The sequence below is a fragment of the Crinia signifera genome, chromosome 6 (genome assembly GCF_055691185.1).
Source record: "Crinia signifera chromosome 6, ASM5569118v1, whole genome shotgun sequence".
Lineage (NCBI taxonomy): Eukaryota > Metazoa > Chordata > Amphibia > Anura > Myobatrachidae > Crinia > Crinia signifera.
Window position 1 is genome coordinate 124,401,121 of NC_139222.1, and position 27,054 is coordinate 124,428,174.

At 43.0% G+C, this 27,054-nt stretch overlaps 1 protein-coding gene across 2 annotated transcripts in view; it reads right to left on the reverse strand.

The window, feature by feature from the left end:
* The window catches only part of UQCC1 (ubiquinol-cytochrome c reductase complex assembly factor 1), a 125,745-nt gene that overhangs the window by 83,613 nt on the left and 15,078 nt on the right, over positions 1 to 27,054 (reverse strand). For both annotated transcript variants that reach the window (XM_083147029.1, XM_083147030.1), the window contains exons 2-5: positions 21,157 to 21,258; positions 11,853 to 11,954; positions 9,520 to 9,627; positions 2,252 to 2,324 (exon numbers count right to left, since the gene is read on the reverse strand). In XM_083147029.1, the coding sequence (XP_083003155.1) occupies positions 2,252 to 2,324; positions 9,520 to 9,627; positions 11,853 to 11,954; positions 21,157 to 21,258 (385 nt within the window). The remainder of the gene's footprint in view (positions 1 to 2,251; positions 2,325 to 9,519; positions 9,628 to 11,852; positions 11,955 to 21,156; positions 21,259 to 27,054) is intronic.

Here is a 27,054-nt window from a genome sequence, read left to right on the forward strand (position 1 = left end):
TTGGCAATGGGATGGTATATGATTTTAAATTGTGTAAGCACCCTAATGGGTGTTTTCAATGTTAAATGGCCCGCCTATAAGATTATTAATTGTATAATCACCATAATGGGTGCTTACAATGTTAAAAACACCCCCACGCCACCCCCAGTATCAACGCCAACCCAAAGCGTGGCGAGCGCAGCGAGCCCGCGAGGGGCGGCGGTACGCGTCCTCCGACCTTTTCATACCCCCACTATTAACGTCGGCGTGGAGTTGATTTTAGATAGTGTATCGAGCGCAGCGAGCCACTGAGCCCAAAGCGTGGCGAGCCCCGCGAGGGGACGCGGAATACATGTAAATTAATACGCGTGCGCTCGCCACGCTTCGGGCTCGGTGCGCTCAGCACACTATCTAAAATCAACTCCACGCCGACGTGGATAATGGGGGTATGAAAAGGATGGAGGACACATAACGCTGTGCTCGCCACGCTTCAGGTTGGCGTCCATAGTGGGGGTGGCGTGAGCGTGCATTTAACATTGTAAGCACCCATTAGGGTGCTTATACAATTAAAAATCGTATAGGGGGGCCAAAATTGCATCGCATGCGGCTATATGGCATGAGATGTGATACAATGCATAAGATGCCTTACGATTGAAAATCGTGGGCGCCGTGCTAGGAAACAAGTACCATTTTTTTTTGTTTTTTGGAATATTGGCATACTATAATGAGATATCTTGGGGGTGGGATTTGAAGTCTAAACTATGAAAGCATTTAGGTTTCCTATACATACATAGCCTAAAAGGTAATTGTATGCAATATTTGTAATCATTTTGTGGAAGAAATAAAGTTTGTTTAAACTGAACCATAAGGAAGCAGAGGGGTCATTATCTCAGAGTTTCCCACATGGGAGAGTTATCTGTATTTATCAGTATGTCATTCAGACATCACACTATTTCATATATTGGCACACATTGATAAGAATTTGGAGTTGGAACTAAAGCAAAAAGAGCATGTAACTTTGCACCTCAGAAAAACCATGTTGATATGTACTAAGCCAACTGTGCTAACTAGATCTTTCAGCACAAGAGTTAAACACACATCGCCCAGTGTGTATGGGGCTTTACTTGCTTTGCTCCTAACAAAGAATTGTACTTTTAATATGAACTGGCAAACTTTACCATTATAAACAATTCATAATTTTAAATATACATCCTTTAAGATGCTTTCATACACCACTTGTATTATAAGTGTGCGGGTATGAGCTACGCTGTTAGATTTTCCACAGACACACATATATACAGATATTAATCTCTTTGAGTATCAAAATATCTATGGAGCAAAGGGAAATTGTCCATGAGTTGTAGTGCTCAACCAACTGGTCATGTATTGGGCAGATAACCAAAGTACTAGAAAGCATGTGCACTCTAGAGCTGTGTACACACGGGCAACCATATTGTCAGCGACCATATTGCCAGCGATTGGAGTGTGCACTGGCGATAACTTGCCAGGTGCGCGCTCCCGTTTTCAGCGCCCTAACGGTCGGTGGAGCATGTTCCTCCGACCAGCAACTTCCCCTGCCTCTTCTCCCGGCAGTGTGTCATTTTGAAAATGAGACACTGAGCAATATACTGTAATTATAATATATTGCCAGCGATCATATTGCTTTGTGTGTACACAGCTTAAGGGTGTCACCAGGGCCCGAGTAGCAGGGCTGTTTACAGTACATACAAAATGCCACACACATACATACATTCTGTCACTGATTGTCCCTCCACTTACTTTATAAAACTTTGTTGCTGCTGTGACAGGGACATACAGGAAACTTTCTTCTGTTTAGTTCTGCCCATTTGCAGGAAGCCCTGTCCCTATGCTCCATGTAGCTCCGGCCCTTTTTGGGAGCCGCTGTCTCTTGCTTCAGCCTTTCATTGGGACTGCAGTGGCTAGCTGCCGGTGCCTCTGACTGTCCTACTCTAATGACAGGCAGCGGCAGCCAGCAGGAACAGCTCAGCAGAGAACATATCAGCAGGGATGCAGAGCTGAGAGAGGGCCTCTCTAGCCTGGCACCTCTCTGCTTTGAATCCTTTGCTGAGCAGGTAGCGCCAGCCCTGGGTGTCACCAACTATAAATGAGCAGCAACCTTTGAGCAGCTTTCAATGGTCTAACATTCTGAATTAATAAAACCCAACAGATTAGCATTAGCTACATAATCAGATTTTAAAAAGCGCACATAAAAAAAAAAAAAAAAAAAAAACACAACACATACTATACTTACTTTCAAAAAATTCATCATAATCAATCCGTTCCACACAGCATGTATACATACGCAAGGCAGCTATTTTAATTTTCTGTTGATATAAGAAAAAAATAACAGAACACAAAGCTTAGTCACATTCTATGACACTTAAGCATAGAAAGAAGAAAAATGAAATCCATTCCTATCCCATATGCATTATTAGGTGCTAGTGACAGTCCCCAAATTCTCCCCATATCAACCCCCCCCCCAAAAAAAATTATATATATATATATATATATATATATATATATATATATATATATATACACACACATACACATACACATACACACACACACACACACACATATATATACATACACACATACACTTGTGTATTATCACGACGCTCATCCCATTGCATACCATAAGGCTTAATATGGCATACAATGAGATGAGATACGACTTTAAATTGTATAAGCATAGTAATGGTTGCTTTCAATGTTAATTGGCCCCCATATAAGATTTTTAATTGTATAAGCACCCTAATGGGTGATTACAATGTTAAATGCATCCCCACGCCACCCCCAGTATCAACGCCAACCCGAAGCGTGGCGAGCGCAGCGAGACCGCGAGGGGCGGCGGTACGAGTCCTCCGACCTTTTCATACCCCCACTATCCATGTCGGCGTGGAGTCGATTTTATATAGTGTGGCGAGCCCGAAGCGTGGCGAGCCCCACGCGGGGACGCGTAATACATGTAAAGTAAAAAGCGGCCACTCGCCACGCTTCGGGCTCGGTGGCCCGCTGCGCTCGCCACACTATATAAAATCAACTCCACGCCGACATGGATAGTGGGGGTATGCAAAGGTCGGAGGATGCGTACCGCCGCCGCTCGCCACGCTTCGGGTTGGCGTTTATAGCGGGGGTGGCGTGGGGGTGCATTTAACATTGTAAGCACCCATTAGGGTGCTTATACAATTTAAAATCGTATCTAATCTCATCTCATTGTATGCCATATACAATGGTATACAATTTTAAATTGTACAAGATGCCATAAGATGGAAATCGTGGGCGCCATGCTAATACACAAGGACATATATATTATGATCAGGCAGTATTCAAACAGGAGACTCTGCTGCATACTAAATGAGGCAAAACTGAATTTTATACACTTAAATAGTCCGGAAAAATATTTTTGTGTTTGGATATCCATTTACCTCCTCTGTGTTTGGATATCAATTTACCTCCTCTGTGCTTTTTAGAACTTTTCTGTAAATGTTATACTTCTTTGTTGTTACATTTTTTGTGATCAAATAAATATATTTTTATAATCTATAGTATATATTGATACCAGTTTTATTTTTGGGGTACACCACACATGATCTATATATGGTCTATATACTGCAAGCACATCTGTGAAGAGTGACAAAGATACCTTTATGTGAATTGAAATTGCTTTTTATTTCGAGAGTGTGGTACGCCATCTTATAAAAATTAACAAAGATACCTTGATGTGCAGGTTTCAAATAGAATATGTGTGAGTTGGAGTACGAAGTTCCCTCTATATATGGGTGACATGTGAAGATTCGAAAGAAACCTTTATACATAGTTGTGCACTATGATACATGTGAGTGGGGCACGCACATTCCCCTACTTGGTGAATCCCTTATTTTTTTAAGTCCCACAACAATGCTACACATTGTTATTTTTTTTCTGACAATTAACACACCAACAGAGAATCCTTAAACCAGGAAGAAAGGAGACTGCTACTGACTTGAAAAGATCCCACAATGTAATAATATACATCACACTTAGGGGGGTATTCAATCTTCGGGTCACGGCAGACGAGCTTGCTCGTCTGCCGTGACCCTGTCCCGTTTTCGGTCAGCTCGACCGAGAACATGCAGGCGGGATTCAATGTCCCGCCTGCAGCGGGACGAGAAGGGGGCGTGGCCACGAGTTGCGGCCGGGAAGTGACGAGATGCAGCAGGCAGCTCGTCACTTCCCGGCTGTTCTCGGCAGAACGAGCCCGACAGCTAGAGAGGTCGGGCTCGTTCTGCCAGGAAACCCTGTTCAATGCTGTCGGGGAAGACAGCATTGAATAGGGCCCGTCGAGCATCTCCCCCACGGGAGATGCTCGACGGCGATTGAATATCCCCCTTAGTATGGTACGCAATCCTTGAATCCAGTGTTGAACATCTGCATAAAAACAAAAAAATACCTTGATGAGCTTATCAAAGAAGCAGCTCATGTGAGTCTCGGTATGATTCAGTTGCCATGATAAACGTGATGTATATAATAAAAAATGCACTACCATAGAAGTTTAAAGACACCCTCATATATCTCCAGCACTGAAAGGGGAATAGGCTCATCTTTCATTGAACACACTTCGCTTGGACTTTTTTTGACACATTTTTGTTGAGCGTTTTACACATTTGTTAAAAAAAAAAAAAAAATCTATATCTATATCTATATATATATACACACACACATACACATACACCAGAGATTTTCTGTCCTACTGAAAAGTGAATCTTCAATTACGATATCGTCTGAATATTTCAACCGTAAGCAACGTAATTAATAAAATTATGTTCCCCGGAACATAGAATATGGCGAGCAGGCAGAGAGAAGAAGGTTGGATTGCGAGGATGGCTTCACCCCGCAAAAAAAAAAAAAAAAAAAAAAAAAGCCATCCTCGCCTCCAGCATTAAATATACCCCTATATCTACTTGGATACTTTGCCTGATACGCTTCAATAAAGAGGTGCTTTCTTACAATATTTTTATGCCCTCCACATTCTCTACATCAGTTATGATGTAGAGCACAATAAATTACATCCACAGTGTGTATTTGGTAACACCAATGGAGAATCTTTTACCTTCATGCATATAAAAACAGGGGCAGACTAACATATAATTGTTATTAATTTGGGATGCTGGTAAGGTAGCCGTGCAGAGCTCCTCATACAATGTGGCAACACTTTGCATTAATTCGGCAAGATTTGTATGGATTACAGCATGTAAATTTGAAAGTGGTAAAAGGAAATTCTCCAAATGGACCAAAACTAATAAAATACACAAGTGTGATTCAACGCACCAAAAAAGTCAAAACCTGGACCTAACATTTTCATTAAATCACTTAACCTTTATTTAAAAGGAGTTAAAATGTCAGCATTTAGAGGATGCCAAATGCCACAAAACCACAAAGAACAGATTCCTACACAGCTTGCACAGTGCATTCTTCATTAAGCCACACTTTAAAAAAATTAAAATAAACTTTATTTTCTGAAAACACTGGTGCAGACTTTTATTAAAATGATTGAGCCATCTCATTATTTATTCTTTTACCCGAAAAGACGGTAGTCAAGTGCACAGTAAACCAAAGGGAAAAATATCCCTACATTTTGACAAATTACTCTGACTTGAAAATTGCACGTAAGCGAAAAACTGTACACGGACACCGGGACATTGCTAGATTCATCATGAATTTTAAAAACATAAACAGGAATGGGCAGTTTTTTGGAAGAATCATCATGGATGGAGAAGTATGAAAAAATAAAATAGTAGACAGCGTGCTAAACTCTATGTCGCAAGTTTTCTATACCTCAAAAAGTGTCCTTCTCTTCTAACCGGAAACTCAATGTTGGGCAACAGGTAACAAGACTAGAGCAATACTTTGTCTTCGTTTGTCCTCATTGTAGGGAGGCTTATATAAAAAGTGTTAGTACATGACTTGTTTGAGCACTGTATTGTGTGAACATTTTACTTTATTGCTACAATCAACATTGTTTTGAGAGCATAATCCAAAACGTGGTGTGAATTTAGCAGGACAAATGTACTGTCTTCGCATAGATGGAACCACAAAGATTGGATAGACTCCCAAGAGGAGTCAGGGGGTCTAAATTAGCAGCGGGTTTCACCAGGGTCAGCAGGTTGCGCCCTTCCGAGGGGAGTACCTTTGAGGCCCTAGGCTAGATAACGGTGACAGGTGAATTCGTAGAAGCAGGTTACTGACCACTGGTTGGATCGAAGTTCAGATACTAGGTCAGACAGAGTCTTTCTCCGGAGGACGTGCAGAATTCAATAATGGACAAACTAATAGCCTAAGGCTGGGATTACGAAGAACCTGGGGTTAACTAAGGAATACCTATCAGGCAACTGAAGATCGCTCACTTTGGTGAAATAACTAAATGTAGGCTTGATAACTGAAGCTCCGAAAGATTCTATGCCGGTGAGGGGAGATCATCGGATGACGGGCCACGCGGAGAGATCAGAAAAAGCAGCTGAAAGGAAGGCAGAAACCCGAACAGCGAACCCTGGCATGAATTGCAGGAGGTGATTTGAAAAAGTCACTCAGAGAGCAGTGAAACGCATTTTTAGAGGAGTCCTAAGGATACTACATCAGGCTAACCGTGCCCGCATCTACATTGGTGAACCCTCTGATCCCCAGCGACACACTTCATTACTTCACCGCTCCCACTGCAGCGGAGTGACAGACGGCTTGTACATCTACCATCCCCTGCCTGTGCTGTGACAGGGCGGCAGACGTTGTGTACACGCACTGCATACAGCCGCCAGAGGGGGGACGGTAACCACCGGAGAGATCTTAAAAAGGTGGCCACAGAAGGCATCTTTATAAGAGGCATGGGACGCCCAGAAGGGACACTGACACTTTTACTGCAGGGAAATCATGCCAAACAAGTCTCAATTACTTTTTTGACTCCGTGACCAAAATACTAGATGAAGGGGGCACTGTAGATGTGGCATATCTAGACTTTAGTAAGGCATTTGACACTGTCCCACATCGCAGGCTGCTAAATAAACTTGAAAGTGTGGGATTGGATTATAAAACAATTAATAGGATAAGAACCTGGTAGCAGGATAGGAAACAGACAGTTGCCATAAACGGAGTGGGAGAGACAGGTTACCAGTGGAGTACCCCAGGGATCTGTACTTGGACCAGTGCTCTTTAATATCTTTGTTAGAGACATTGCAAATGGTATTGAAGGGAATGTATGCCTTTTTGCAGATGACACAAAGATCTGCACAGAGAAGACACACCAGGAGGGGTAAATCAAATGACTGATAATCTAGGTAAACTTGAGAATTGCTCAAGAGCATGGCAACTACAGTTTAATGCTAAAAAATGCAAAAATTATGCACTTGGGACTCAAAAACCCAAAGGCTCAATATAGTATCAAGGGTACTATAATGGAAACTACTGAGGAGGAAAGGGATCTAGGAGTCACTATTTCAAGTGACTTAAAGGCAGGAAAGCAATGTAGCAAAGCAACGAGGAAGGCTAGTCAGATGCTTGGTTGCATAGGGAGAGGAATCTGTAGCAGAAAAAATGACGTAATAATGCCACTTTATAGGTCATTGGTACGGCCTCATCTGGAATACTGTGTCCAGTTCTGGAGACCATATCTTCAGAAGGATATAAATACATTAGATAGTGTACAAAGAAGGGCAACTAAAATAGTGCATGGCCTACATCACAAAACTTACCTGGAAAGACTAAAAGATCTTAACATGTATAGTTTGGAGCAGAGAAGGGAAAGGGGCGACATGATAGAAATCTTCAAATATATCAAGGGTTTTAACATAGTACAGGAGGGAAATTTTCTTCAAAGGAAAAGTAGTAATAGAACACGAGGACATGCACTGAATCTGGAGGGAGGGAGGTTCAGGGGAAATGTTAGAAAGAATTACTTCACAGAAAGGGTAGTGGATAAGTTGAATAGCCTCCCACCAGAGGTGGTATAGGCTAAGACAGTAGAACAATTTAAACATGCTTGGGATAGGCATATGAATATCCTTACAAAGAAATAAGGATTAAAAAGGGTTGAGATTACCTGAAGGGTAAAAAAAGGGGCAGAATAGATGGGCCAAATGGTTCTTATCTGCCGTCAAATTCGGTTTCTATGTTTCACCATAAAATTATTGCTTCACACACTGAAATGTGTGAGGTGTGGGAGCATTCATCACAGTACCATTACCACTACCATTGGAGGGGATTCGGTGTGAAATCCCAACGATCAAAATCCCAAATGGGTCAAAATACTGACAAGGACAAAATCCCAACATTTAAAATCCCGACAAGGTCAAAATACAGACATATAGACTGTACAGGTGAAACAGTCAACATGACTTTGTGTCGACAGGTCGCGAGGTAGGCATGGGTTTTTCACTGTGTTTTGACCCACATAATACATTTTAATCTTGTGTGTACCTTTGAGCACCCCAGCTTTTTCTTTTCATGAACTGCAGGAGGCACTTACTGGCAGGATTCCAGGAAGTTGCAACAGCATCAGGAAGCCCCGGTCGGTTGACTTTAATCCCCCCCAGGAGAACTGCCAGAGGACCAGACCTCCAGCAGAGGTCAGAAATAAGCCGGAATGGGAAGTCCCCCACGGAAGCAAGACGGTAGTGCCTATACCCATAGCCGGCGGCAAACGCTCACCAGACCCTCCGTGGAACTACGACCACAATCCAACACCTACTGGAGCCCTTTGGGCGCACGTTGGAGAAGTGGATGGAACAAAGACGCCACCCGGGTGAGTATGCAGGACCCCCCTTACTTCGGAAAATCACAAGGTGTATGATTTTTTAAACACCTTTAAAAAATTCTGCAAAGTTTTGTACACATTTTAACCTCTATATTCTGTACCATTACTTGAATACCGTGGAATTTAACTCCATGAATTTTCTTTTTACCTTGCTAACCTTTACAATGCGAGCAATGCAACAAAACGGACACTGAAACTTTTCGGGCGCTCTGAGGGGTATATTTTCAGATGCCGATAGGCCAAATTTGTATAGAAATATTCAAATACACTAGATGGCCTGTGTGAAAATTTCACATGTGAATGGGCCAAAAGTTCATTTTTAACCTGGATTTTTAAACAAACAATACAATGTGCAAATGTAAATCAACAATTTGTTAGAAGCAGAGAACTTAATCTTTAAAATGGTACTTCATTTATGGATTTTAGTTAAGGATGAAGGGAGAAAAAGGCATCATAATCTTCGCACAGGCCTCCTTACTTCACAGAAAGAGTAGTAGATAAGTGGAATAGCTTCCCATCAGAGGTGGTAGAGGAAAATAAAGTAGAGCAATTTAAACATGCTACGGATAGGCATATTGATATCTTTACAAAGAAATAAGAATCAAATATGGTTTGAAGTAACATGTTTGAAAAAGGGGCAGACTAGATGGGCCAAGTGGTTCTTATCTGCCGTCAAATTCTATGTTTCTATGTAACTCTAAATGATATTTATAAAGATAGAAAAGTTCTCTTACCCATTTGCTGTATTTAAGTGGTCCAGTGAAGCCCATTGCCTCAATTATCTTGGTAAAAGTGCCAACCTCTTCCTCCGATGGCTGAAGTTCATCTTTTGTTGTGCAGTTCTAGATCAGAATAAAAAAATAAAAATAGGGCATTTGCATAGATTTCAAACACAAAACAAAAATGCATATCATCTATGCTTGATTGCACTTGTTCTGTTTTTGGATTCAGAACCTAGGATGACAACACCCTTCAGTTTGCCGTAAATATCATAAGCCCTTCACCATGGTGTGTTTGTTTTAATATCTTAGTAATTGGAGGTTGCTTCTATTTTACAGAAGTAGCTATAAAGACCAGCGGTTGGGTTAACAACGTTCTTTATATAAAGTCACAGATGAAGAGCAGAAAATAAACAGTTGACATTGGCATCTGCCCAAACAAAATATTCTAATATCAGAGGTAAACCACAAAGTTTTATTATATGAATCCAAGGGTTTAGCAAAATAAAGATAAATATGCTAACAAGGGTCTTCTTTAGGTAGAATTTACAAATGGGCCCTAGATGCGGTTTGTGTTTTCAGAATCGCTTTGTCGTTCCGCATGTTCAGATAGGTTGTGCAGAACCATATGATGGCATGCAAGAAGTAATCATCTCAACCACTTGTGCATTAATCACTTTGATGTAGGCATTACTTTGCATGTTCCTCGATGTTGGATGTAGTTGTGAGCAGCTATATATTCCAAATCAGTCGAAAGTGACCCTGAATCGCAATGTTAGCTGCATTCGATCCCGATGTGCGGCCCTGTGGTAACAGGATCAAAAGAAGAAATAGACTTGGCAGGCAAGTCTATTTTTGCTTCGATCTGCTATATCAAAAGCAGTGCCATGATGCTCAATGCAGCTAGCCCTTTATTTAGCACTACAGAGGGGGAGGGGCATGGCAAAGATTTGTTGCAAGAGATGAGTTGAGGCTGGAGATGACCCCTACCTCATTGCAGACTACCTGTTCAGACTCCAGAAGTATCTGATTCCAACATGAATGTTGTGCCTAGGGCAGCAGAAACCCTAACTCCGCCTCTGGAAATAACAGCAGTGTGACAATTATATTGCAAAACTGCAAAATGTTAACACTCGTGATGACATCAGCAGAAGCTTACATAATGCAATTTTGTGTTTTGCTGCAGTAGATATTTCAATTAGCATTTAAGGGACAGGTTATATAAACAGATAAGCTGGGAGTAGCCATATTCGATCAATAAAAAAAAAAATCTTGACTTTTGTACAGACAAATGCTTTACTGGTCCATGAAATTGCAAGCCAATACAGATATATAGGTCCTGAGTCAGAGAAGAATGTACTGTAGCTGCTTTCGCGGTGGTATCTTCTTATGCAACGGTACTGTAGAAATATGCTAATGTTGCACTTGTTGCTCCTCTAATTACCTGCTTAAATACAAAGATGCATCGTCAAAAGCACATCAGAATTTTCAGCAATCCGGGGGTTGCGGAGGACGTCCATCAGAAATTAGGGGCCAATAATTCTGCCCCATCCCCAATGGTGGGGAGTGCACATGCGCATAGTCACCTTTTGACCATGTGTTACCTTTTGGACCCTATCGACCTAGACATTGTAGATCTAATATACCATAACCCTGCAACACACCCAGGAGATGGTCACAACATGTCTGCATTTAACTAGCATCTCCAATATTACCTCTCATAAACGGTCAATCACTCAGTGTTCAAAATCACAGAGTGACCGCCGTCGGTAAATCAATCCTGATGCAACCATCGGCACTGCACCCACCTCTGAATATGCTTAACCAAATCAGTACTGATGATTGTGAACAATCATCAGTACTGTGTACAATAGTGGGGGTATGAACTATCCACGTTGGCATGGAGTTAATTTACTTTATTTTAGAAAGTTTGACGAGCGCCGAACATGGAAGCCATTTTATTTGTCACTTTACAGCTAAACACATGAATGCAATGAGGTGGATCATGGCCAGACCAGGTTAATGAGATTATTATTGAGTTTACCTTATTTCCACCCAAAATAGCATTTTTAGCTTTAGCCGACGTTAGCATTCCAATGAAATACTACCCTGTCTTAGTGGAGAAAAAAAATGGTTTATTCAACTCTTCAACTGGTAAACCGTGGGCACAGTTTGAAGGGAGACAATGGAGTCAAAAAGAAAGTGGTTCAAGGAGGGACAGAGAGTTCAGAACAGGATGATTAAAATCTGTAATGTAGTGAACAGTTGTACTTCTGTGGTGACTTCAGAATCTGCTTTTCTATGTTCATTTACAGAACCCATACAATAGTACAAAACCTAGGTCTTACTTTGTGTGTGGTGTGCAATGTTCTCCATGTCTGTCTTGCTGCAGTCTTGTGCTGTACTGCTTTACATTCATCTTTCAACACTGTAGTAAAAGTGCGCAGATTCTAAAGAAAAAAAAAAACACAAGTCAACATAGTTTAATGTAGTGGTTCCCAAACACAATCCTTAAGGCACCAAATGGTCCAGTTTTTAAATAGAACCATCTGTGCTGAGCAATAGGTATACTTAAAATCTGGACCATTAGGGTGCCATGAGCATCAAGTTTGGGAACCTCTGCTTTATTGAAATATATGGCCATCGCAGCTAGGGCCTGAAAGTAGATGCTTTGCATTAAGCCCTACAACATTGATGGGAAACCTTCGGCCCTCCAGCTATTGTTGAACTGCACATCCCAGCATGCCCTGCAACAGATTTAGCATGACCAAATAGCAAAAATGTAGCAGAGCATGCTGGAATGTGTAGTTCAACAACAGCTGGAGGGCCGTAGGTTCCCCATAACAGTGGATGTGGTACAATTGTGCTTTTTACATTTGGAAGCAAAAAGGAACTGCTTCAAAGTTAATCACTCCACGCTATCAACTGTACATTCAAAGTGACTAATCCGCTCATCTATTTGTTGAGACTTTCAATTACAGGCAATCCATCATTTCGGAGGTGGCTCCGTTTAATAATACTAATTGATGAATATCTCCTGGTATTTTCTGTGAGAAGCGGATATGCTATTGTTAACAATTATTAGGATTAGGAGCAGCCTAATTAATCTTTTAATTGAATATATTCCATTAATCTCCATATATATATATATATATATATATATATATATATATATATATATATATATATATATATATATATATATATATATATATATATATATATATATATACATATATATATATACAGGTTGAGTATCCCTTATCCAAAATGCTCGGGACCAGGAGAATTTTGGATAACGGATTATTCCGTATTTCGGAATATTTTAATATTTCAATGATGTATTTTGAAGTATCTTGCATTTATGCTGTATAAACACATAATATACACACAAATATATTTTATTACCACATAAAATACACACAAATATATTTTAATTGTTCAAAAAACAAGGTTTCAAAACGTGAAACAAAATGTGTGTACTATCTCAGCACTGAATTTGAATGCCAAGCAATCATTGTCTTGCACATATATAATGCCAGTTACATATCATGTCCCCAGTGATGCTGTTACAAATGTCTCCAGTGAGTTTTTAGGCCAAAATTTTTTTTTTTTCACTTTCTGGAATGTCCGTATTTCGGAATAATTCGGATAACGGATATTCGGATACGGGATACTCGACCTGTATATATATATATATATATATATATATATATATATATATATATATATATATATATATATATATATATATATATATATATATATATATATATATATATATATATATATATATATATATATATATATATATATATATATATATATATATATATATATATATATATATATATATATATATATATATATAGAGAGAGAGAGAGATAGATATAGGAGAGATAGGTGGAACAAACATCTAATTATCTTGCCTGATTGTTTTATTGTTGTTACCTGTTCTTAAAAACAGTATTTAAAGTTGATCTATAGAAGCCTGTTTGCAACAGCCCACTACTGGGTATTGATTGGTTACTTATATCCCAGCTGTATTGCAAGGGAGTGTAGAGTGGAAATTACCTTTCTGCGAAACCGTGACACACAAAAAGCTGCCACAGCCTTGGAGAAATGCAGACAGAACTTGCCACCTTGTGACAGTGTTGACTTCATCCAATTACCATTAACCTGTCCATTTTGTCTCATTTCTTAGTGCACACTTCTCCATATAAATATACACACACAGCATCTTGCCCCCAGGGTCAATACCCATTAGAGATTACAGGTATCCAAACTTCAACAGTGATAAGCTGGGTACACATCTATACAAACCGTTTTCTTCTGACCGTTCACAAACAGCCGATACGCGCGTACACACCTGTACAATTAAAAAAAGATTGTACCACCGTACACACTGTCTCGATTTGGGCTATTGACACGTCATATGTGAAAAAAAATTATCATAATGGGCTGGGTTAGGGCATACTTATAGCAAACCACTATATAAGCAAAATTATTCAGCCGGCAGGGTGACTGAACTTCTATATAGACGGGTTATGCATCTAAATTTTAGTCGCGAGTGCTGTGTTGCGACCGCCATGCACTGCATGGGCGGGAGCATTGCAAGAAGACAGAGTCCATCAGCCGCAGCAGAAGCAGCCATTACCCTGTGCAGCCGGAGCTACAGTAATAACTGTTCAGTGTAAAAAAGGTAAATGCTGCTCCCAGCTCATTACTTTCCCTAGCTGCCTCTTGCTCCTCTCACCCAACCTCACTCATGCCGACCTCCTTTCCCCAGTGACTGACAGATCCAGGGGTTGTCATTTATTCATAAAAAGTGACAGTGTGGAGGAAGCAGGGGGGGGGGGGGTGTCACCCCCAAACAGGTTAATGTGATTATGTCTGATGATCAGACATAATCATATAACCCTGTTTGGGGGTGACACCCCCTTCCTCCACACTGTCACTTTTTATGAATAAATGACAACCCCTGGATCTGTCAGTCATCCATATCACCCTCACACTGCTGTGCATTAATTAGCCATCCCTGGTGTCTCTTCAGTGGTGGGCAGAACTGTTATGTGTATGTCCCCACGTGTATAATGCCCACATGTATAATGTCCGTGTGTACAATGCCTGCATGTATATATCGCAGCCTGTGTGTATAATGCCCACATGTATATATCGCTGCCTGTGTCTATAATGCCCACATGTACATGCCACTGCCCCTATGTATAATGCCCGCATGTATATGCCACTGCCAGTGTATAGTGCCCACATGTATATATATATCACTGCCTGTGTGTATAATGCCCACATGTATATATCGCTGCCTGTGTCTATAATGCCCACATGTACATGCCACTGCCCCTATGTATAATGCCCGCATGTATATGCCACTGCCAGTGTATAGTGCCCACATGTATATATATATCACTGCCTGTGTGTATAATGCCCACATGAATGTGCTGCTCCCCATGTATATAATGCCCACATGTATATGCCACTGCCTATGTATATAATGCCCACATGTATATGCCACTGCCCCTGTGTATAATGCCCACATGTATAATGTCCGTGTGTACAATGCCTGCATGTATATATCGCAGCCTGTGTGTATAATGCCCACATGTATATATCGCTGCCTGTGTCTATAATGCCCACATGTACATGCCACTGCCCCTATGTATAATGCCCGCATGTATATGCCACTGCCAGTGTATAGTGCCCACATGTATATATATATCACTGCCTGTGTGTATAATGCCCACATGAATGTGCTGCTCCCCATGTATATAATGCCCACATGTATATGCCACTGCCTATGTATATAATGCCCACATGTATATGCCACTGCCCCTGTGTATAATGCCACATGTATATGGTGCTGCCCATGTGTACAATGCCTGCATGTATATATAGCTGCCTGTGTGTATAATGGCCACATGTATATGCCGCTGCCCGTGTGTATAATGCCCGCATGTATATACCGCTGCCCATGTGTATAATGCCCGCATGTACATACCGCTGCCCAAGTGTATAATGCCCACATTAATATATTGATCATTTTTATATGGCCCCCGAAGGATTTTTTAAATATCCAAATGGCCCTTAGTAGAAAAAAGGTTCCCCACCCCTGCTTTAATACATCCAAAGCCCATACATACTGATACTTACCTATCTTGAGCCCGTCGGTAGGTCCCTGGGTCTGGTCCGGTGCCTTGGTTCCGGGGCTCCAGAGCTGAAGAGTCCGGGGTCCTGGATCCAAAGAAATCCATGGGGGACCTGTGGAAGGAAATCCTACTCACCCAGGTCCTCTGGCAAAGATCCCCTCATCTTCTCCGCTTTCTCCGTCTCCGCCGTAGTCAGCCGCCGGTACCCATCGGACTTGGAGGCGCGCAGATGTTTCATCTTCCGAGGCCAATCAGGAGCCGACTTTCTCAGCTCTGAATGGCCGAATAGAATCATTCGCCTCTCAAAGTCCGATGGGTACCAGAGAAGATGAGGGTATCTTCGCCAGAGGACCTGGGTGAGTAGGATTTCCTTCCACAGGTCCCCCATGGATTTCTTCGGATCCAGGACCCCGGACTCTTCAGCCCTGGAGCCCCGGAACCAAGGCACCGGAGCGGACCCAGGGACCTACCGACGGGCTCAAGATAGGTAAGTATCAGTATGTATGGGCTTTGGATGTATTAAAGTTTTATTTGCAGTGTGTGTCGGTGTGTCTATTTGACTATTTTTTTCTGTAAAACTACAAGTGCTAGCGGGCCCTTTAATGCCCCGCATGCTGGGACTTGTGGTTCTCCAAGTCCCAGCATGCAGGGGGGATGCAGTTAAAATCCCGGCGTTCAGAATCCCGACGCCGGAATCCCGACCGCCGAAATCCTGACACATTCTCCCTCCGTGGGTGTCCACGACACCCCTGGAGGGAGAATAAATTAGTGTGCCGAGCGTAGCGAGGCACCGGGCCCGCTGCGTGGCGAGCGCAGCGAGCCCGCAAGGGGGGGCGATCCACGTCCCCCCCTTGTCGGGATTTTGGCTTTCGGGATTCTGGCGTCGGGATTCTGAACGCCGGGATCCCGACCGCCGGGATTCAGTACTGAATCCATGCGGAGGAGGCTTGCTGGGACTCATAGTTCCACAGTAAAAGACAATAGTTTTTATTCTATTTTTTTTTACACTTCAATCAGCCTGGTGACCACAGCACAGGGTCACCGGGAACAGCACCAGGCTTCAGCCTGGTCAGGTAAGTCCTGGAGGGGGGGGCCTTTATTGATGGGGTCCCCACTTCCCCAGGACCCCTGGCTAGGCTGACCGGTCAGAGAGCTGAATGCTTTGGCCGGGAGGACTTGTATAAAAAGTCTCTCTCCGGCTGTGGCATTGGGATGCGGTCATTTGGTCGAATGCATTATGGTAGAATGTCATTACATCGAATCCATTAGGTCGAATTGCTAAAAAGTCGACATGATTCTAGGTCGACATGGGAAAAGGTCGAAATGATTCTAGGTCGAAAGGTCATTAGTTCGACAGGTCATTAGGTCGACAAGGTCATTAGGTCGAAATTGTCTAGGTCGACATTCACAAAGTCGACATGGGGTTTTTCACTGTTTTTTTACCTGAATGTCAACACAGTCGACATGGACACAGTTTAAAGTGCACTGCATCCCCTCGCATCGCTCGCTGCGCTCGCTATGTGTCGGGCACAGTGCCTCGCTACGCTCGGCACACAAGTCGACATGGGGTTTTTCACTGTTTTTTGAGCCGACATGTGCCGACAGGCGGTATTTCATGCCCTACCATCCACTAGGGCGTGGTGGGAGAATAAAATAGTGTGCCGAGCGTAGCGAGGCACTGTGCCCGACGCATTGCGAGCGCAGCGAGCGAGGGGATGCAGTGCACTTTAAACTGTGTCCATGTCGACTGTGTTGACATTCAGGTAAAAAAACAGTGAAAAACCCCATGTCGACTTTGTGAATGTCGACCTAGACAATGTCGATCTAATGACCTTGTCGACCTAATGACCTGTTAAACTAATGACCTTTCGACCTAGAATCATTTCGACCTTTTCCCATGTCGACCTAGAATCATGTCGACCTTTTAGCAATTCGACCTAATGGATTCGATGTAATGACATTCTACCATAATGCATTCGACCAAATGATCCGAACCCGTGGCATTACTCTGCTGGCTGGTTCTTAAAATACGGGGGACCCCTATTCATTCTGTCCCCCCGTATTTTGGGAACCAGCCCCGGACCTGTAGCCTGGGGCTGGTTTTGAAAAAAATCAGCAAAGCCCTAATTGTCGGGTTTCCTGATTTTTAAATACCAGCCCTGGCTCTTCAGCCTGCTGCTGGTTACAGCCATGGGGGGGACGGGTGGGGGGGGGGCAAACCCACGTTGTTGTTTTTTTTTAACGGGTAAAAATGGTGACTAAAGTTCTATATAGACAGGTTTGCGTCTAAATTCTAGTCACCCTGCCGGCTGCATATCGATCAAACGTGCGTACACACTGCACTTTTGTTCCGATATGGGACCATCCTGTCAGATGAAGATTTAACATCACTAAACCTTCGACTGACCGAGTATGGACGGACAAGACCGTTTTTGCCCGTTTATCACTCGTACGGGACAGCGTACACACCTATACAATTGAACGGATGTCCGACCCAGAACGGATTAACAGATTTATTTCAAATGATAAAATGTAGTTTAGAAAAAAATTAAAAAGAAAGAAAGTGAATAATGACAGAGTCATTGTTCTAATCATCTTCCTGCGCAATGTAATGGGTCTCTTATGCTAGGTACACACCGGAACGATCATGAGACGATCGTACAATGGTTGCACTATCTGTTGGAGCATATGATCTGCACACAATCCAATCACGATCTGTATCCAGTTAAATGGATCTTCAACAATCAGAAGTAACAAAAAAAAAAAAAAAATCCGGTCTCTTGTGAACTATGGGCATTGTACATTTCTAGCCAAGACCTAGCCAGTATACACGCTGCCAGGTCTCTTTATGGTCTGTGGTTTAAATGTGGAAGAGAGCGTCTGTGAAAATGAATAGCTGCCACAATGGTAGACTGTTCCAGAGTTGCATGCCGTGCCCCGACAGCTGCCAACAAACCATTCAATATAAAAACACTCCCTGTGGGTACCGGTGAGCTCGCAGCACAGCAGCCTATGATATATAGGTCATCGACCACTATGTTGCTGTCTGCACAGCCTCCTAGTGCCATAACGTTGGCAAGCACAGATTGCACCATGCTGCGTGTATTGTGCACTCTTGGAATGTGCACGCTTCAATGGAGCTTTTGCATTACAGTCCTGCACTTTTAAAGATAATTTACATTACTAACATATGATAATTTTATAAACAACAGGGACTGGAATTTCCTCTGAAATAACTTCAATGCTGAAATTTTGCAGCTGACTGTTCCAGTGATTTATGAAACATTTTCCCCTCTATTTATGTACCTTCTGCTGATTAAGTGTCATTTGAAAAACATCTGTGGAGCATTGAGGTATTATGCCACAACCAGACTTCCACCAGGATCTTAGTTAGTGTTATATAATAAACACAGCTGTGAATCTCCTGCTATTTTCTATACTTCTGATTCTAACAGAGCATATTTAAATAAAAGTGTTGGCAAGTTAGGTTAGCAAAGCTATAGGAAGGAAGGGAAATGTTGGAAAACCTACAAATGTAGGTTTGTGAAGGTCTTGTGTTAAACGACCATTAATCAGCTGCTAGGATCAATGGCAATCTCAGTGTCAGGTAAGATAATATGGATGGATGACTGCAGGTTATTCAATGGAACTTTAGGTGCTCATATAATTCATGCAAGGAATGCGGAAAGGTTGAATTAAACAAAATCTATGGTCAACACAAAACTGACAACACCTGTACCACATATGATATCATAATTCAGTGTACTACTATAAATCGATTTAGGAGTTTAAGCAAACATTTCTTTGTGGCGCTCAAGGAATAAATAAAACCCTTTCATACCAGAAAATGCAGGGACTTAGCCGGGAATATGGTCCCTGAATCATGCAGGAACATTCCCGGGTTGGACCCTTTCACAACGGCCTAGTCCCTGCAATTTCTGGTGTGAGGGGGCAACAGGATCTGGACAGTTGGTGGCAGGGTTCAGGCAGCAGGGTCCAGACTGTGGCGATCCTGCAGCGGTGGCTGGGTGTTTGTAGCAGGACAATTAAATTTTTTTTTTGAAAAAGACTGGCCGGATGCTGATTGGCTGAGAGTGTCCTGCAAATAGCCCAGACACCGCTGCTGGATCCCAGCAGTCAGGACTCCGGACCCCGCTGCCCGGTTGGAAGCAAGCCGGAATAGGCCTGCTTCCCGGGCTGGTTGTATTCTAGCAGGGTTGTATTCCCGGTACATTTTCCTGGGAATTTGGCCTGGGAGACTTGCACATCAGCGCTAGTCATGGGCTGTTCCTGGGAATTCAGGCTGGTGTGAAAGGGGTATAAGGAGTTGATGTATCAGGCAGTGAAACAGTGGAGATGTGGACCAGTGGAAAAGTTGTCCAAAGAAACCAATCAGCTTTTATCTATCATTTTATAGAATGTACTTGATAAATTTGGTAGGCAATACTGATTGCTTTGGGATACTTCTATACTCTTTTCATTGCTTGACCAATCTTTTTAAAACTTTTAATTCTTTAATTTGCCTCTTCCCTATCCTGGCAGACCGTTTCTAAGTAATAGGTGGGTTCTCCAAAGGTTCTTAAGTCCTTTATGCCTGTGATGGGTGCTGAATCTGGGGCATAACTCCCAGAGGCAATAGAGGCTCCAGCCTGCAGGCTCCAAGCCCTGAAGGGGCACTTGCATATACAGCAGTACCTGTGTGGTTCACTGTGGGATCCAAGTGTAACCACAGCTCTTGCAATGGAGCTGTGCATCTGTAGGTAATAAGCTCTACCAGGAGCCCTGCTAACATCTTTAATAGGGGACAGGATGGCTACTGCCTGGTACCACTCAGCCTGTGCTGCAGCAAGTAATGCTGAAGGACTCAGATGAAACGCACAGGTGAATGTTTGTGCAGCGGCAGGGGGTGGGCAGTGGGGTCCGTGGGGTGGTCGGCATGGTGGCTGGGAACTAGTAGCAGTATTTGCCGGGCGGCAGGGTGGGAAGCGGCTGCTGTACTTGAAAAAATATTTTGAAAAGACTGGCCGGACGTTGATTGACTGAGAGAATTTGCTTGGCCAAATAGATGGGAGGGGGAATTCCCTAAGCCAATAAATGGCTGGCCAAAATATTTTTTCTAATTCAGCAGCCGCTTCCGGCCTCCCATCAAATACCACTTCTAGTTCCCAGCTGCCACATGGACCCTGCTGCCCGCTCCGCACTACACAGACCCCGTCGCTGCCAGCTCCCCAGGAGTTTTTACATACAATAAGTAGCATGCGATTTATTGCATGTAAAATGGCATATCAAGTGCCAAATCATATGTGAGCCTCCCGGAGAGCTGCTGGGAGAGCTCAAGGGCATATTGGGACAAGTCGGATTAATGTATGGTGGCCTTTAGAGCATAATCCACTACAGAATCAATAATGGAGATTTACAGGCATCCTAATGACTCCCATAGTAGCTTGCTAATGCTTGTATGTACAGTAGCTCAATTCTATGTTCTCACCTGATTTGTATTGGAACATCTCCTATGCCACATAATCTGTGCTGTACTTGACTGGATTGCACCACAAGTAGCAATCTGTGATCCTAATCGCACCTGCAGCCTCTGGAAAAAAAAAAAAAAAATCTAGTTAACCAACCATTTCCTTAACAGTATAACAATGCAATTACAAGTCAAGTAAAATTGTATCTTTATGACCAAGGGTGGTCAGGATATTTTTCATGACTTATAAGCGGGCCATCGTTTTACAACAGTGTTAGTTTCATCAGGGATTTTCAATTTAGTTTTAGTCTTAAGGCCCATACACACAGGGCGACTTAACTGAAAGTCGCTCAAAACACCCAGTTTGAGCGGCTTTTAGCTCAAAGCCGCCCAGTGTGTATGCCCCAGCGATGAGCGGTGAGTGCTGCTGCGCGCTCCTGCATCATCGCCGGGAAAGCCATTCATCTGCTGTTTATTGCAGCAGATGATCCACTTTCAGGACAGCTTTGCATAGCTCTGCGCTATGCAAGGCCATCCTTCCCCCCATTGGCGCCGGGCAGGGGGAAAGCCGCTCAGTGTGTATGCACTGAGCGGCTATCATCGCTGTCAATAAACGCTGGGCATAGTCGCCCAGTGTGTATGGACCTTAAGACACTTTCCTAAAATTTTACAAAATTAAATGTAACATTTTAGTCAAATTTTTTTATCTAGTCGTAGTCAAGTTTTAGTCAGTGGATTTACACTCATTGTTTCAACCGTTGCTATCCAATCCACATATTCAAAGTGGAAATAAATGATAAAGTGATTTGTAGCTGGCATCTCCAGGGCCTTAGCCTATTGTATAAACTTTTGAATGACGATTGTTCAGACATTCTTACTATATCCCAGTTGAAAGAGAAGTACCCAAATCTTAGTTTTCCTCTCTTTGCATATTTTGAGATACGTAGTTTTGTCACTAGCAAGTTAAACTCACACCCAACTGATCCTACTTTCCCTCTAGACAATCTAGTTTGAAGATATCCAACCTCACCACACTCCACTTCACTGATTTATTCTTACACTAGAAAGAAATTAGACTTATCTAACCTAACAGGTATGATCAGATGGATAGAGACTTTCCCACAGGTTGATCTTAAAACTGTGATTCAGTGGTGCACAGAGCTTAGTAAACAATTAGTATCTTCATCATCATAGGCGTGCGCAGCCCGATTTCTTAGGGGGTGCACCATTGGAGGGGCATGTCCATCACCGCCTACTGGGCGTCAATGCAAACTAAATAGAAGGTGACTTATTTATGTATTTGGGCTTCAGAATGAATAATTCCCCTCCACGCACATACTAGAAACAGGAACAGTGCGCGGTGAAAGCGCTGCAAAAAATGTTCACTGTAAAAGCCCATTACACATAATGCCACATACAGTAATGCCCATTACACATTACACATTATGCCACCCACTGTAATTCCCATTACACCACACACCATAATGCACATTACACCACACAGGGACCGCTAGCATTAGGTCGGGGAAGGGGGGTGGGGAGGTTAGGCTCAATGGGGGAACTTAGAGGTAGGCTGTGGGGAGGGGGAAGGTTAGGGTAAGACCGCGGGAACAGTGGTTTCGGGTTAGTTACTTAGAAGGTGGGGTTAGGGTTAGTCTGCAGTGTGGATATGTTTAGGTGCTGGGGCACTGGGATTAGAGTAGTGGGGACAGATAGTATTAGGCTACTAGGGCAGGGCTAGGCAGCAGGAAGTGAGGGAGGGTAAGGGGGGAGGATAAGTACAGTATACCTACCTGACAGCTGTCAGGATTCCCTCTATTGGGATACCAGCATTGTATTCTGACGGCCAGTATATATACACTATTGTAGGATAAGAATTTGTGGCCAGCATGATTTAAAAAAAAATATATCAACCAAACCAACAAAAACGACCATAAAATACACCAATAAAATAAAAAATATATACTAATTACATGCCAGTAGTATTTATATGCGCCCGAAAAGGTAGAGTGTTAAAAGGTAGAGCAAATCTGTTATAAAAGTAATACGGCCTACACACATGCCGATATTAAGGCATTTTCTAAGCGATTTTGCTTAGTTTGGCAAAGTCGCTTAGAAAATGCCCTCACATCGGTGTATGTGTGGGGGCTATATCGGCAGCAGTGCGCGTCCCTGTGCGTCTTTATCGCTGGCCGAGATTGATGGACAGTGTCCATCAATCTCGTATCGGCAGGGTTCTCCCACCGGAGAACACTGGCGCTGTCTGCTCGTTTAGCACACAGAGCTGACAGCTCGCTCTGTGTGTGGGCTGTCAGCTCTGTGTGCTATGCGATAGCGGCGCAGCACAGCCCGACCTAGCATAGCTAGGTCGCCCTACACACATCGCTATGTGTGTAGGGCCCAATACACAGAAGTCCCACAATATACAGTACAGATGCTTGACAAAAGCCCATTACAGCACTGAAATGTTGCTGGTACAGCACTGTGCTTGGTCTTGTTATTTGCACTGGAGTGCTGGCATTTGGGAATAATATATATATATATATATATATATATATATATATATATATATATATATATATACACACACACACACACACACACACACACACATACATATATACATACATACACAGTAATATATATATATATATATATATATATATATATATATATATGATACACATTACTAATATTGTTTTTCTTTACTGCAATAGTTGAGGCCTCTCCTGTCTTAAAATGGGTGGATGAAAATCCCCCCCCCCCCCAAAAAAAAAAACACAACACAGATATCTAGAGAGAGAGAGTCAGAGAGAGAGAGAGAGAGAGAGAGAGAGAGAGAGAGAGAGAGAGAGAGAGAGAGAGACACAGAGTGAGAGAGAGACAGAGAGAGAGAGACAGAGAGAGAGTGAGAGAGACAGAGAGAGAGTGAGAGAGACAGAGAGAGAGTGAGAGACAGAGGAAGACAGAGAGACAGAGGAAGACAGAGAGACAGAGGAAGACAGAGAGACAGAGGAAGACAGAGAGACAGAGGAAGACAGAGAGACAGAGGAAGACAGAGAGACAGAGTGAGAGAGAGACAGAGTGAGAGAGAGACAGAGTGAGAGACAGAGTGAGAGAGAGACAGAGTGAGAGAGAGACAGAGTGAGAGAGAGACAGAGACAGAGTGAGAGAGACAGAGAGAGAGTGAGAGACAGAGAGACAGAGTGAGAGAGACAGAGAGACAGAGACAGAGAGAGAGAGAGAGAGATACTTGACAGGCCAGCACTCACTGGATCAGGAAAGTAACTGCCGGGGTGCTCAGTAATTAGCAATGTAGCCTTCTAGTTTCCAGCAGCACTCCCACGGACTTGCACCAGCGTTAAGCTCTGTGTCCGAGTGATATATTGTGCAAGTCCGTGGGAGTGCTGCTGGAAACTAGAAGTTCTGTAGTTCATACATGTGTGTGTATATACATATATATATATATATATATATATATATATATATATATATACACACACACACATTTACCATGCAAGTTCTTGCCTGGGCTCTGCCTCGGTCTGTTGCTGATCGTTGTAGGGGCCGTCTGTGTGGTGAAGCTGCACTGGCACTGCAGCAGCTACTTATTAATGGTACCGGTGCTGCGCTTGTGTCAACAACAGTGTGGTACACTGGTAGGGTCCAAAACTGTGCGCCGCACAGGAAGAAAGTGTGTGGGCGGGCAGAGGTGTGGGTAGCAGCGCTGCAGCGCCGCGCAAACTCGCTCTGCAGGCAGCTTGGCTCAGTGGCATGATGAGCAGAGCCGCCGATGTCCTCGTTTGATCAAAGGCAGTAAGGAGCAGGCGGGTGCCCCATGTGATCAGTGCGCCGGTAGAAACAGCACTGCGTGCAAGCGCGCGCGCGGGGGGGACAGTCATTAGGAGGTGCCTGTGCACCCCCGGCACCCCCCGTGCGCACGCCTATGTTCATCATATACAGAGAGCACCCCCCCCCCCCTTAAAAAAAATTTAAATCTTAAAAAAAATCAACTACTGTACCCAAAAAATGTGGTGTCCTGACGAAAATAATACAGCATTTTTGTCTTGTCAATTTTAGTCATGACAGCATGGATTCACAGAAGAAAAAAAAAAACTGTCAATGAATAGTTTTAGTCTAAATTTTAGTAGAAGAAATTAACACTGCTTTACAAGGGGGCTACACATTGCATTTATACACATCATTCAATATCCAAGACCTTGAGTAGACAATCGCATGTAACAGACTGTACACATGCGCTGTGCTCACTCTGACAGCAAACTCACAAACAAAAAAGTACTGTACAGAGATGGGCCACGTATTATCCACCACTACTACTGAAGCTTCCTATGTCATGTGAAGTGTGGAGAAGTTTCTCAGTGGAAAAGTTGCCTATAGCAAGCAATCAGCTCCTACTTATCATTTTACAAAACTGATAACTGCTAAGGCAAATTGGCTTAGTTGCCATGGGCAACTTTTCATGTGTAACTTATAGAATGTTTAAGAATGCAATTATTGCTCTATCTAGTCTGGACACAATGTTCATCTGAACATCGCTGTACAGCACAGTAGTTAAACTTACTTTCCTGTGCACCAATATGGTTTGCAAGGAAGAGCTGCAAAGTTGCTTAGTGTACCTTGTGCCAATCAAAAGATAATATTCCCCCTACAGTTGTTTAAGTGCATGCTTGCAATGGCAAGATGAGACTTACAGTATGGAAAACTAGAGTGACAGGATGACCTTAACTTATATATGTATTTATACTGTCCGACCCAGGAAATGTACTGAAAGTATTTGCTTTTTTTTTTTCATAAAGGACCCTTTTAAAGTATAGGAGGAAGTAACATTACTGCACATAGTAATTTACAGAACACTGCACTCTCCTGGAGACACTAAATTGAAGCCAGTTGCCTATTATTTATGTATCGGACTATTGAATCTGTTAATTAAAGCAGTATAAGGATTACACCTCCCAAAGCCAAAAAAATTAAAATACACACCCTTCATTTCACCTATTTATGTGCAGATTTGATTTGTTGTAATGTTTATACTATGAATACCTACAACACTAAAGGTGTGTACACACGGGAGCAATATTGTGTGAAATCGCTGGGAATATGGTCGCTGAGCGACCATATTGCCAGTGATTTCGAGCGCAGGTGGCGATAAATCGCCAGCTGCGCGCTCCAGTGTGCACTGCCTAATGGTCGCTGGTCGCAGGAGCATGCTCCTGCGACCAGCGGCTTTCCCCGCGATCGCTGTGCCGGGAGGTCAGCGCCGGGGAGATCAGCATTGATCTCCCCAGCCCCGTGCGGCTGCTCCCTCCCTCCTCCCATCAAAGTGACAGCAGCAGCGTCTGCTGCTGCTGCGCTCCCCCTCCGCCCCGTAGCAGTGTCTCCTTTTCATCGCTGATGAAAAGGAGACACTGAGCAATATGATTGCTGGGGATATATTGCTAGCAATATATCCCCAGCAATCATATTTCCCCGTGTGTACACAGCATAAGTGAGACTCCATAATACTATGACATCAATGTTTATACTGTATATTTATTATAGTTTTCTTTTCCTAAAATGAAGATATGTCAAGCAGACTGTCCACATCATAAGTAGCAGCAGCAGACAAGATAGATGAACTGAAGAGTCAGTAGCACACTTAAGGTGTGTGCACGCGGTGCGATGTGGTAGCCGCCGATATTGATTCGATATTGGCAGCCACCAGGACCTGGCATGAAGGGGGGGGGGGGGAAATGGGGGCCATGATACATCGAGCAGCATGGCCCTCCTTTCGATCTAGCAGATGGAAGCAGAAATAGACTTGCCTGCACAGTCTATTTCTGCTTTCAATCCCAATGCCGCAGGAATCAGGATCGAATGCGATTTAGAGATTCATTGTCACTTTCTATTTAATTTGGACTA